The 13,825-nt window shown below is 40.9% G+C and overlaps 1 protein-coding gene across 5 annotated transcripts in view; it reads right to left on the bottom strand.

Moving 5' to 3' along the window:
* The window catches only part of KIF2A (kinesin family member 2A), an 86,363-nt gene that overhangs the window by 10,834 nt on the left and 61,704 nt on the right, over positions 1 to 13,825 (bottom strand). For 2 of the 5 annotated variants that reach the window (XM_050946939.1, XM_050946941.1), the window contains exons 16-18: positions 7,389 to 7,456; positions 1,994 to 2,107; positions 633 to 783 (exon numbers count right to left, since the gene is read on the bottom strand). In XM_050946939.1, the coding sequence (XP_050802896.1) occupies positions 633 to 783; positions 1,994 to 2,107; positions 7,389 to 7,456 (333 nt within the window). The remainder of the gene's footprint in view (positions 1 to 632; positions 784 to 1,993; positions 2,108 to 7,388; positions 7,457 to 13,825) is intronic. The other 3 variants (XM_050946943.1, XM_050946944.1, XM_050946940.1) reach the window with 2 other exon arrangements.

Below are 13,825 nucleotides of genomic sequence, written 5' to 3'. Positions count from 1 at the left end.
TCTATGCTCTGCAGCTCAAAAAAGATGATAGGTCAGGAAACCATCTGTAATTAAGGACATGAGGCAGACTGATTTGGGTTTTGTTCCCGAAGAGGGAGTCAAGCCCCATCCTAAGGCAGCCTCCAACTACTAGAAACATGGGCATAAAGCAAAATAAAATTAAGCATGGAAAAATGCATGCTAGCAAGCCTTGCAGGGAAGAAAATCACTTGAAACAGCTATTTGCATGAAAGGAAAATATCTTGAGTAGTAATACTGAGAGCCCTAGAAGCAATAATGGAAAGAAAGGGCTTTACAAAATGCTGCCAGTTGCCTAATATGGGATTAAGGCATGCTAGGAAAAACTATCCGGAGAAAAGCAGCAACTTTTAAAGGAAACAGGCAGTGCTACTGAAGTGACCTTAGCAACAAGGAAAACAGAATGAATCTGAAACAAAGCAAACCCCCCAAAAACACATTTTTAGCATCAGCATTAACTTTATATGACAATATGAAAGAGTCCAGAGGCTAACTATAGTCAACCAAGTAGCCAGTAGCCTTATAAACATATATTACTCTGAATTCAACAGTAGATCAAATCCTAAGACAGTATTATATATACACACTCACCTAAAGTGATGAACACTACTTACATTTTGTTCACAAAGAAGTTTAAGATCATCTCTCTGAGGTGAGCTCCCTACACCCCATTGTGTCTCTAAATCATCAATTTGATTTGGAGCATGGTGTATAATTGGACGGATATCTCCTGCAGCACTAGGATCAACCGTCAGTTCCTTCACTCTACAATCACCAAAAAAATATATTTTATTTTAAAATAAATGATGTTCTACGTAAAATAGCAAAAATAAATTAAAACCTTATGGTGCAATTTAATTCATTTAATAAAGGTGATGTCAACTTCACAAATTTAATGTGATTTTAAGGCCAAAAAAGCACCATTGTGATCATCTAGTCTGCCCTTCTATATAAACACAGGACACATAATTTCATCCATTTCATCAAGGCCAATAACTTGTGGTTGAGTTGGAACATATCTGTTCGAAAAACATCCCATTCAGATTTAAAGATAGTGAATGCAAGACTGTCTTTGTTATAAACGGGTTCAAGAAGGGAAAAAACAACCCTAACCATAAACATTTAAGAACTGTATAACAAGTCAATAATAGTTGTAATTGTTAGTGTAAGGAGCTTCACAGATTGTACACCAAAATCTGACCAATATATTTCTCTATCGTTGTGTGCATCTTTTTGGTTAATAAATGATATAGCACTTTTTTACCTTAAAAACCAAAATCTGTTTACTTGCACTAGCAATCTAGTGTCCACAAAGAAGGGACAGATCATTAATTAAAGCCAATTTCAATTCTGAGATTCTTAGAAAAGTTGAACATTAGCAAAATGAAAACAGTTTACAAAAGTGCAGCTGACATCATCCATTCAAGCAAGGATGTCCACTTTAAGAAAAGTTTATGAACTAAATGAATCCAAATTTGCAAATAAACCAGAGAGGTTAGACAAATATCCTTCAGTAATAATTAACTTTAACAACTTGCTAATATGGAGTAAAAAAAAAAAAAACCAAAATCCAAAACCCCCACACGTATACATAGGATTCACTACACTAATGAAAAATAAAAATGTATTACATTTCCTTTTATTTTTATCAGGTAATAAAATTCAAAGACTTAGAATTACTCAAAACAGACATGAGAACCAATCCACTAAATCTACAAAGATGACATCACCATTTTTATGTATGAAGGGAAAAGCAAGCCTGAATATGAAATATTCAAATGTTTAAGAAAGAAAAATGAACAAAAAATTGGGAAGATGATTGCAGACCATGCAGTACCATCACCTGTCAAACAGGACGAAAACAAAGTATGCAATGACTCAAGGCAAGGGAATAAATGAAGGTTTGGGTCTGTAAAATTATACAGCTAAACAGAAAAACTTAAAATAAAGATTCCATATATAGAATGAAGTAGACCTGGTGATCGAAGGAGAAAAGTCGTCATACTCATAGGAAGGAGAGAGATCAGAGCGACTGCCACTACTCTGTGAGAAGGGAATGTCCGAAGGACTAATTCCAAATTCCTTTACTCTGCAGCAGCAAGATACAGCAGCATATTAAAAGAAAGTGTTCTTGTAAAGACATTAATTAAAATGACAACTTTTCATTTAGCATTCTCCTTTATAGCTTTGAAAAGAATGAAACAAATGAAGCAGTTTGTTTTTAAGATAAAACATGTTTAGAGACAGTGTTGAGACATTTAGGCCTTCCTCAAATTTGCGTTTCAAACATGTTTCTAAGAAAATTCAACTGGCCAAATTCTGCTCATTTACCGCAGTGTAAATTCGTAATAATTCCACTGTCTTCAGTGGAGTTATTCTGGGTATACATTGGTATAATGAACAGAATTTGGCCCAAGTTCAATATTCCATGGAATTGCTCTTTTCAAAATATCAAGTGACTACAATTATAATTACTTCAAACTGCATACTACCCAGTTTCATGCGTATTGTAAACTGCGCACAATTATTTAATGTATCTACAGTTCATATAATATCCACAGGAAGTCACTTATTTATAAATTGATTAATGCTGTCAAGTGATTAAAAAAATTGTGATTAAGCACATTGTTAAACAATAATGGAATACCATTTATTTAAATATTTGTGGAGGTTTTCTACATTTTAAAATATATTGATTTCAATTACAACACAGAATACAAAGTGTACAGTGCTCACTTTATATTTATTTTCATTACAAATATTTGCACTATAAAAAACAAAACACAACTCAGCTCATACAAGTACTGTAGTGCAAATCTCTTTATCATGAAAGTTGAACTTACAAATATAGAATTATGTATAAAAAATAACTGCACTGAAAAATGAAACTATATAAAACTTTAGAGCCTCCAAGTCCACTCACTCCTACTTCAGCCAATCGCTCAGACAAACAAACTCAATTACAATTTGCAGGAGATAATGCTGCCTGCTTCTTGCTTACAATGTCACCTGAAAGTGAGAACAGGCGTTTGCCTGACACCATTGTAGCCGACATTACAAGATATTTACGTGCCAGATAAACTAAAGATTCATATGTCCCTTCATCTTCAACCATCATTCCATAGGACATGCATCCATGCTGATGATGGGTTCTGCCTGACAACGATCCAAAGCAGAGCAGACCAATGCATGTTCATTTTCATCATCTGAGTCAGATGCCACCAGCAGAAGGTTGATTTTCTTTTTTGGTGGTTCGGGTTCTGTAGTTTCCGCATCTGAGTGCTGCTCTTTAAGACTTCTGAAAACATGCTTCACACCTCATCAGTCTCAGATTTTGGTAGGCACTTCTGATTCTTAAACCTTGGGTCAAGTGCTGTAGCTATTTTTAGAAATCTTACATTGGTATTGTCACGGTATAATCCCCACTCTGAACCTTAGCGTCCAAAAGATGGGGTACCAGCATGAATTCCTCTAAGCTCAATTACCAGCTTAGTACTTGTAGCACTGCCACCAACCAGGAATTCCAGTGCCTGGTACACTCTGGTCCCCCTAAAACCTTGCCCGGGAACCCCCAAGACCCAGTCCCTCTGGATCTTAACACAAGGAAAGTAAACCCTTTCCCTCACCGTTGCCTCTCCCAGGCTTCCCCTCCCTGGGTTACCCTGGAAGATTACTGTGATTCAAACTCCTTGAATCTCAAAAACAGAGAGGAAAATCCACCTTCCCCCCTCCTACTCTCTCTCCCTCCCAGACTCTCCCTGAGAGAGAAAGTAATCCTAACACAGAGAGAAAATTAACCTCTCTCTCCCCCTTCCCTCCTTTCTCCCCACCAATTCCCTGGTGGATCCAGACCCAGTCCCTTGGGGTCTCACCAGAATAAAAAAACAAATCAGGTTCTTAAACAAGAAAAGCTTTTAATTAAAGAAAGAAAAACAGTAAAAATTATCTTTGTAAATTTAAGATGGAATATGTTACAGGGTCTTTCAGCTATAGACACTGGGAATACCCTCCCAGCCTAAGTACAAATTAAAATCCTTTCAGCAAAATACAAATTTTAACTCCTCCCAGCCAAATACACATTTGCAAATAAAGAAAACAAACATAAGCCTAACTCGCCTTATCTACCTAGTACTCACTATTCTGGACATATAAGAGACTGTATCAAGGAGATTGGAGAGAAACCTGGTTGCACGTCTGGTCACTCTCAAAACCCAGAGAGAACCACCACCAAAAACTAACAGCACACACAAAAACTTCCCTCCCTCAAGATTTGATCCTGTCCCCTGATTGGTCCTCTGGTCAGGTGACAGCCTGGCTCACTGATCTTGTTAACCCTTTACAGGCAAAAGAGATATAAAGTACTTCTGTTCTATTAACTCCTACTATCTGTTTTATGACAGGTATCTTCTTTGCATTTTGTCAAATCTGCAGTGAAAGTGTTCTTAAAACAAACGTGCTAGGTCATCATCTGAGACTGCTATAACATGAAATATGGCAGAATGCGGGTAAAACAGAGATGAAGACATACAATTCTGCCCCAAGGAGTTCAGTCACAACTTTAATTAATGCATTATCTTTTTTACAAGCATCATCAGCATGGAAGTATATCCTCTGGAATGGTGACCGAAGCATGGAGGGCCATACAAATGTTTAGCATAACTAGCACATAAATACCTTGCAACACTAGCTACAAAACTGCCATGCAAACGCCTGTTCTCACTTTCAGGTGACATTGTAAATAAGAAACAGGCAGCAGCATCTCTTGTAAATAAATGTAAAACAAACTAGAAGTAGGACTGAGTGGACTTGTAGGCTCTAAAGTTTTACATTTTGTTTTGTTTTTGAGAGCAGTTATGTAACAACAAAACAATCTACATTTGTAAGTTGCACTTTCATGATAAAGAGATTGCACTACAGTACTTGTATGAGGTGAATTGATAAAAGAAATATTTTTCATTTTTACAGTGCAAATATTTGTAATAAAAATAATATAAAATGAGCAGTGTACACTTTGTATTCTGTGTTGTAATAGAAATCAATATATTTGAAAATGTAGAAAAACATGCAAAAATTTAATAAATTTCTATTGGTATTCTATTGTTTAACAGTGTGATTAAATCACGATTCTTTTTTTAATCACAATTAATTTTTTGAGTTAATCGCATGAGTTAAGTGCGGTTAATTGACAGCCCTAAAATTGATATGAAAATGACATTGCTAAAAGAGCATTAAGAGTTAAAATACAAAGGCAAGTGCAAGATTTAAATGCATGGACAAAGTCTACAAATATTAGGTTTGTATTAGATTTTGGCACACAAAGACAAATATAATTAATACTTCTGCACAGTATATGGGTCTCTCTAAAAGGTAAACCAAGTTTTCTAAGAAACTTGTTACAGAAATATTAAAAAACACATACAGGCTTGCAGTGCATTATTTTTGCAGAGCATAATAGCATCACAAGCATAGGGACAGTTTTATATGCTTGAAATAGAAAACAAATTAACTGCCTCCCCTCAATTATGAAAAAGTAAAGCTCAATTATGAAAAAGTAAAGGATCTCATACGTTTACTGCTGAACATGTATTTCATAGTTCTTGTTCCAGCAGAATACTCAAATATACAGTAACTTTAAAATGTTTCTTAGATCTAGAAAGATTTCTTTTTTTTCTTGCGAACTCTGGAGAACACTATGCAGTTGAGAAGTCCCTGACTACCCATTTCTACTCATAAGCCCAATTCTTCTAAAAGGAGTAATACAAAAATAAGAGAAATTCTACCTCCCTACTTCTTGACAGTTAAAATATATGCCCAACCGCATTATTCTATGCATTTACAGATCAAGTTATCAAGTTTAGAAGAAAACTTAAATTTACAGGTGACAAAAAATCCTGTTTGTATTGCATACTTCTGTACTTGTGTCAAAAAGGTAAAAGTGACTAAATTAAAGCAATACAGGACATCCACACACACATCCAGAAACATGTAAAAAGCATATTTGGTTTTTGAAGGGAAGAAACAGTTTTAAAATAAAAACAGAAATAATGGGGAAAAAGGAGGAATCTAGAAGGGCTGGTCTACACTTAAAAGTTTGAGTGTTATCACTGTACCAGTGAGGAGTGTGATTTTTTGCTGATACAGGCCTTGTCTACCCTGCAGTATGTTGGTACACATGGCACTGAAAGACTCTGGCAGTGGAGAGGGAGCAGGGAAAGGTCCAACAGCAGGGAGCTGTCAAGAGTCTTTCCCTGCGGCAGGGAAAGGCTCCAGCAGCAGGACACTATGCTGCTAAAAACAGCAGCAGGCATGTAGAAAGCCATGCAGGAGCACAACGTCATAGTGTTCCAAGACACTCAGAGCTGTGAATAACTGAGTTACCACTCTGCCTCAGCAAGAGTGAGAGCTTCGCTGCTGCCAAGCTGTGTGTCAGTTCACTGAAACATGAACCTGTCAGCCTTGCCAGCCAGCTCTTCAAGCTCTGCTATTCAAACCCTTGCCTTCCAGGTAACAATCAGTGAACCTCAACACCCAAGGTCCCCAGAGATGTCTCCCTGAAGTGTCCAGTCCCTCTCACTGGACACACTCAGAAATCATTAACATCACTGCATCCAAAGTGACAGAGCGGTAACAGTGGCTCACAGCTCTGGGTGTCCTAAGCAGGACATCACTAGAATACCATAAGGTTATGGCCTGTCCGTACTCTACTCCCCTAAGCAGTGCCTCACGGTATCCCTGTGCTTGCTGAGCATGCAGGGTCTATACTCTACACACCAATGTATGTGTAGTCATACCTATAATTACATCAGTAAAAGCCCTAGTACACACAGTTCTACACCAGTATAATTGCATCACACTAGGAGCTTTTTGTGGATGTAATTATACCAATACAGTTAAAGCAGCAACACTTTCTATTCTAGACCAGCCTGGAAGCTCAGGTTCTGAAAAGCAATACTGTGCCTTTCACGGCAAGGGGGTCTAGTGAAAAGGTGTATACACTACAACTGACCATCTCAGATGAGGTCCACAAGGAGACTGAACCTGTCCTCTTACCCCAAAATGTGACACCTCCAGAACAGAATTGAAGCATACTGGTCAGTGTGAAGGTGCTTACACACTGTTATAGTCCTGTCTACCAACAAATACTGGAATTCAGTTTCCAGTGCTATTAACTTGTTATCTGTCACAAGCATGAAATTAACTTCAAATAAAATAAATGCTTGGATCAGTCTTTTGGTCTGTGTTTTAGAAAGAAATGCAAGCATACTAAAAATAATTAGAAAGTGCCTAAAATAATTGTGTATCACAGAATACCACAATTCAGAGATCTAATACAACAGCTAAATTAGCTATAAATAAAATATTTCCCATACCTATTTGCGTATCTCAGTGTATTTAGAGTATTTTCACAGGATGCCATCCCTGGAGAGATAGTAGCAATCTGGAGAAAACAAACCATAAGTAAACAAACTTTTTGTAAAAAGAATAACACTGCAGAACTTAATAAGTTTACCTTGCACTTCAGATTTCATATAGATTAACACATTTTTAAGGCCAGAAGGGACGATAATGATAATTTAATCTGACCTCCTGCATAACACAGGCCAAAGAAACTCACTCAGTAATTTCTTCATCAAGCCCATAATTTCTGGCTGAGCTACAGCACATCTTTTAAAATAATGCCCAATCTTGATTTGAAGATTTCAAAGTGATGGAGAATATACCACAATCCCAAGGTAAATTAGTCCAATGTTTAGTTACCTTTGCTGCTAAAAATTTCCATATTATTTCTAGTCTGATTTTGTCTAGTTTCAGCTTCTCACCACTGGATCAAACTATGCCTTTTTCTGCTAGATTAAGGAACTGTCTACTACCAGACTTCTCTCCCCCATGTAGGTATGTGTAGACTGTGATCAAGTCACTTCTTAACCTTCTTTTGGATAAACCAAATTGATTGACCGTCTATCATCTCTCCCTATAAAGATATATTTTCCAGACCTTAAATGGTCACTCTGCTAGCCAGGGTGAGGCTTTGATGGGGCCAGGAGCAGTGGAGACACTCTCAGCAGGTGTGAGGGGTATAAGATCTCAACTGGGAGCAGCTAGGGCAGCGCCCCAAATGTTCCCTTTATTTCCCCCTCCCACTTGCCTTTAGAATGTGTATGGGGGGAAGGGAAGGGGCTGCTTCTCTTTCTTCCTCCCCTTCCTCTTACTCCTATTCTTCATGGTACAGGGCATAGGGAGAGGCTATCACATTCTACATCCAGCCCTGACCACCCAACACTGCTGCAATTGGGTGGTGGGGGTATTAACGGGACCTGGTGATTGGCTGGGTTTGTTGCCCTGGCAAATAGCCAGTTGGGGCCCCCTGTTTCAGCCCCACCCTTAAACTAATATAATGGGTCTCCTTTGATCCCAGGGGCTAGATCATCAGTTTTGGGATCTGGAAGAGATTTTTCCAATTTGACAAACTTGGCAAACTGCCATATGGGTTTTCACCTCCTATCTAGCATCCCTGTGGTCTGCTCTGACAACTACTGTTAAGGATACTGGATTTGCTAATAACAAATGAAACAAGGTGCTGTATGCCACTAAATATTTACTTAAGCACCCTATATGAACCACTAACATTTACTAGACCCATAGCGCTCTTCTGATGTGGTACAGAACCTCAAACAATGCTTGGAGTCTGATCCAAAAGCCTACTGAAAGTCAGTCTATCTTTCTGCAGCCTTTAATGAACCATGGATCAGATTGGGGGAGGGGGGAATTACCACAAACTCCAGGTTTTAGGAAATTGACAAAACAGCAGTAAACACCCACCATTATCATTTCAACTACGTCCATCTCATTCACCTTACTTCATTATTTCAGCACCAGCGCCATGCACAGCAACTTCAAAACAACTTCTATTGCTTTTTACATAAAAGTAAAATCACCACAATTTTGAGCTGTATCCATTTAACTCCATGGTTCTCTTTCATTCAGAAGCCTTTCCTATGTCAGACTGCCAGCATTTACAAACATAAAATCTAATTTTAGGTGAGAGTCTGAGAAATGGGTGGTTGTTACTCCCACTTCCTCTCATAATACTGAGCGTCCTAGCATTCTAATTTTGGTGCTTAAATTTCATCTCACTGAGCAGCTCTAGCCTACAGATAAAATTAAACCTATATATTACATGTATAGGCTCTCCCATACATTGGCTACTGCTGGGGGAATTCTGTGCCACTGCACATGTGAAGAATTCATATATCCTGCAGATTTTTTTCTCCACAGAAAATACATTCTACTGGAGAGGCACTGCAGATACGCCTTTTGCCCACCAGGCGCTGCTATAGCACAAGAACAGAGAGCAGCCAGCTCACTGGCCAGAACAATCAGCAGCCGACAGGGAAGAGGACAGGCTGCATTCCACACAGTGCCCTGCCTGCAGGGCCAGGTGAGAAGGCACGGGATGGGGCAGGAGGGGGGAAAACAGACAGAAGGACACAGGGGCTGCAGGGCAGCCACACAGACTAGACTAGAGTTCAGAAGGGATAGTGGGGGAGGACACACTATGGTAGGAGCTAAATGGGAGTGGGGGTGAAGGGCCACATGGGGATGGGGATGGCTGAGTGGGGGTGCAGGGACACGCGGGGATGGCAGCAGACACGTCTGACTGAATGGGAGAGGCTAGGGGTCAGCCAGAGACTGCACAGGGGAGATTCCTAAACTCCCTAACAATCCTGTCTTCAAGTGCAGAGTTATTGTCAACTTAACATTTCAGTTTAAATCTTTATAGAAGAGCCCCAATCCCCATCAAATAGAGGGGATTAGTTGATTTTCTTCCAGATGTCATAGAACTTTGCTTTTAAAAAGCAAGGCTCACTGAAAAAGGAAGTGGGAGGCCCAGTCTACTGGATCCTGGCATGAATTACCAGATTTTTCTTCTTCCCATGCTTACTGTAACTGTGGTTCTTCGAGATGTGATGCACACTGGGTGTGTGCATGCCCAGCGCACCAAAGCTGGAGAATTTTACCTAGCAGTATCTGTAGAGGGGGACACTCACGCCTCATAGCCATAGTCTCTCCCCTGGCTATATGATGTGTTATCACCCGGACCCCCCCCCAGCTCCTTCACACTGAATGCCCAGAGACATACAGATGGGATGAAGGGAGGGTCGTGGAATGAACATCTGCATCACACCTCAAAGAACCAGTCAAAGTAATCTTTGAGTAGATGCAGCCATGTATTCCACTTAGGTGACTCTCAAGCTGTACCCTCTGGGATTGGGGCTCAGAGTTTATTTAAACCAGAACTGCAGGACTGCCTTCCCAACATTTGCATCTGCTCTGGATGCCGCTGTAATGGCATAATGGTTTGTAAACCTATGTATCAATGACCATGTGGCAGCCCCACAAATGTTCAATATTGAGACATCACTTAAGAACGGACCTGTATGTAGTGTACATTTCGTATGCAGTCTTGGCACAGGAAGTTATCCACTTAGAGATCATCTGTGAGGAGACTGCTTGTCCCTTCATACGGTCTGCATATGACATAAAACAGAAGAGGCAAAAGCCCAAAAGGGTTTAGTATTGTGCAGGTAAAAGGCCAGACATTGTCTGACGTCTCACGTTCAAAGGCACTGCTCCTCCAAGAAAGAATGTAGCTTAGGAAAAAACAGGCAAATATACTGCTTGGCTTAAAGGAAACAGAGACCACTTTAGACACAAATTTTGGGTGCAGCTGCAACATCACTTGGTCTTTGGAGAATTCCACGTAAGAAGACTCCGCCATCAAAGACTGCAACTCACATACTCACAGATGTTATTGCCATGAGGAAAGCAGTGTTCTGACATAAGAGAGGAAAGGGGCAGGATGCCAGAAGCTCAAACAGAGGTCCTCTGAGAGCTGCTAAGGCCACGTTAAGGTCCCACAAGGAAAACAGTTCCCCTACCAGTGGATGGAGACGAAGAATTCCTTTCAATGATCTCGCCACTATGACTTTGGAAAACACCAATCTTACATGAATGAGTAGATGAAAGGCTGAGATCGACAACAGATGTCCCTCAATGAGCTAAATGTAAGTCCCAACAACTGAAGATGCAACAAACAATCCAAGATGTCGTGGACACTAGCCAATGTGCGCTGAATTCTGCAGGCCAGTGACCACACTATCAATCAGCAGGAACACTCTCGAATGTGTACAGTCTATTAGGGCCATAATGAACTCAGTTTTCTGAGTAAAGACCAATGTTGACTTTCCTGTGTTGAGCATCTGAACCAGTCAAGTAAGGTCACACTGATGCATATGAGAGAAAGGGTTGGGCGCTGGTAAGGATAGGGATTGGTGGCCAGTAGACACCAGGCCAGGGGCCCTCTATCCCGACCGCAAGACGAGTGCCAATCCTGGTGCCTGTAGTGCTCCATAAATGGGCCCCAGTGTGGGTCAAGTGATGAAGAACAGGAGAAAGATCCTGACCTCAATGCTGAGGAGTCTCAGGTTTCTGAGGTTAAAGGCTAAGCTAGTCCTGAAGGAACAAGAAACCGGTCTAATTCATCTGTCATGCAGAATGAGGCAGGGATCGGCACCAATAATGCAAGAGGTACCGCCAGCATCAAGTACACCAATGCCAGAAACGTTATTGACCCGAAGTCAGCAGTGGTACTGAAACAGCTGCCAGTGCCTAAGTGGAAGGTGGTGAAAGCCACCACTGTAACATCTGTGTTACTGACTGCAATGTGACAAGGAGTTTCCTGGTGCCAAGTTCCTTGCACCAAGTCCGGTACTGGCCCTGGTTCCACAGACTGTGGAAGGGGAACATTAGGCTGTGGGGCCAACAGACCCAAGGGTTCAGCAGCCTGTCCAGCTAATGGGCTATCAACAATGCAGCCCTGATAAAGTCCTGGACTAAAGGAGCAGTTGGGACAAAAAGGCAAAGGATGTCTGTAGCCCCTGGTATGCCAGGGATGTGGAAACAGTTACTGCCAGCCATCAGTACCAGACTCAACAGATGACCTGAGGCCAAAACTGGAGTCAACAATACAGGGTCTCTAACCTTCCCAACTTGGTATCCAGGCGTGGTTAAGAGGCACTCGGCACCATCCTGCACACCAGCACTAATCCCAGGTTAGTCCATGCTCTTCCTGGAGGAGGCAGAGGAGATCCCATGAGACCTGGAGTGGTCTGAATAGATCTTATGCGACCTTTTCCTCAATGTATTTGATGGGGAACAGCTCCTCCCTCTCTCTGGAGAGGTGCCTGCTTCAGAGTGCGAAGCAGAAGCGCTCTCGGAACCTGAGAGTGACCTCTGATCTGTGCCTCATAAGAAGTATGTTAAAAAATTTAAGGGGGGGGGGAGGAAGGATAGCTCCAGTGGTTTGAGCATTGGCCTGCTAAACCCAGGGTTGTGAGTTCAGTCCTTGAGGGGACCATTTAGGGATCTGGGGCAAAAATCTGTCTGGGGATTGGTCCTGCTTTGAGCAGGAGGTTGGATTAGATGACCTCCTCAGGTCCCTTCCAACCCTGATATTCTGTAAGGGCCTCTGTGTCAAAGCATGCCACAGAGCCTGTTTGAGCAGGTGCTGTTTTAGGTGAAGATCCCTAGCCACTTGAATCCATTTTGTGAACCATCTACAGATCAAACATCACTCCTTGACATGGGCCTCACTCAAGAACAGCAAGCACCACATATGGTGATCATTGTTAGGGATCACTCCGCCACATGACAACAATGCTTAAACCCCAGAGAAGGCATCACAGGGAATACTTAACTAAATACAACTAACACTAATCTAACAAACACTAACTACATATAACTAGAAAAAACACCAAAATAGGGAGAAGTTATGAGGTTAAGACCACACAGACCTCTGACTCCAGCCCCAAGCAGTAAAAAGGAACTAAAGAAGGTTGGGGCAGTGCTGCCTCATATAGCCAGGGAGGGGCTATGGCCACAAGGCACAAGCAATGCCCCCCTCCACAGGTAGTGAAACACAAAATTGTCCGGCTCTGGTACACACACACCTAAGTGGAACACATGGCTGAGTTACTCACTCAAAGAACTGTTCTCCAATTCAGCACTCATGTGACCTGACAGATGTACTAATTTAAGGGATTCATTCATTAAGGGCCCCCAATACAGGACCGCACATGAGCCTGTTTAAGGTTAAATATATGCTTATATGCTTTCCTGAACAGAGATGCTTTTCTGGATTGGGAACTTTATGTATACATACATTTAAATTGCTAATGAAGTATCAAATAGAGAGGTCTGTATCCTACTCTTGTTTCAATTTCAAATTAAGTATCAAAGTAAAATATTGCAGCTCACAGCGTCTTTTCAACATTCAATAAATTTAATTATGCTAAATCAGGTACTAGTGGCATAACTGTGTCCTAGCTCTTCCACATTATCTAGTTTGCTCCTCCAAGTGCCACAGGAAAAGGTAAACACGGGACTACTCAGGGCAACTATGTCTGTAATCCTTCACAGTAACATTGTTCTGCCAGTCCAGACAACAGCAGTTTGAAACAGATGAAGATTAGTGTAGCGTAGTGAAGGTCGCGTATTGTACAAGAGCACAGGCAATCATCTTGAGAAGAAATTCTCCTACTTCAGAGAATGGCAGAATATGGGGGTAGGGAAGGCTGGAAAAATCTAGGGAGTCCTGCTATCCCATCCCAAATGTAAACCTCTGATATTAGTACATACTGCTTGCTAAGAAAAACAGAAAAAATGATTCATTTAAACAGATCACACGACTGCCACAAGCTTTTCTTTATGAATTATTATGGGACCTAATAAACAAGATGTGCAAGTT

This window comes from Gopherus flavomarginatus, chromosome 3 (assembly GCF_025201925.1).
Source record: "Gopherus flavomarginatus isolate rGopFla2 chromosome 3, rGopFla2.mat.asm, whole genome shotgun sequence".
Lineage (NCBI taxonomy): Eukaryota > Metazoa > Chordata > Testudines > Testudinidae > Gopherus > Gopherus flavomarginatus.
The sequence above is the reverse complement of the archived record's forward strand: the minus strand, read 5'-3'. Positions and strand labels throughout refer to the sequence as shown.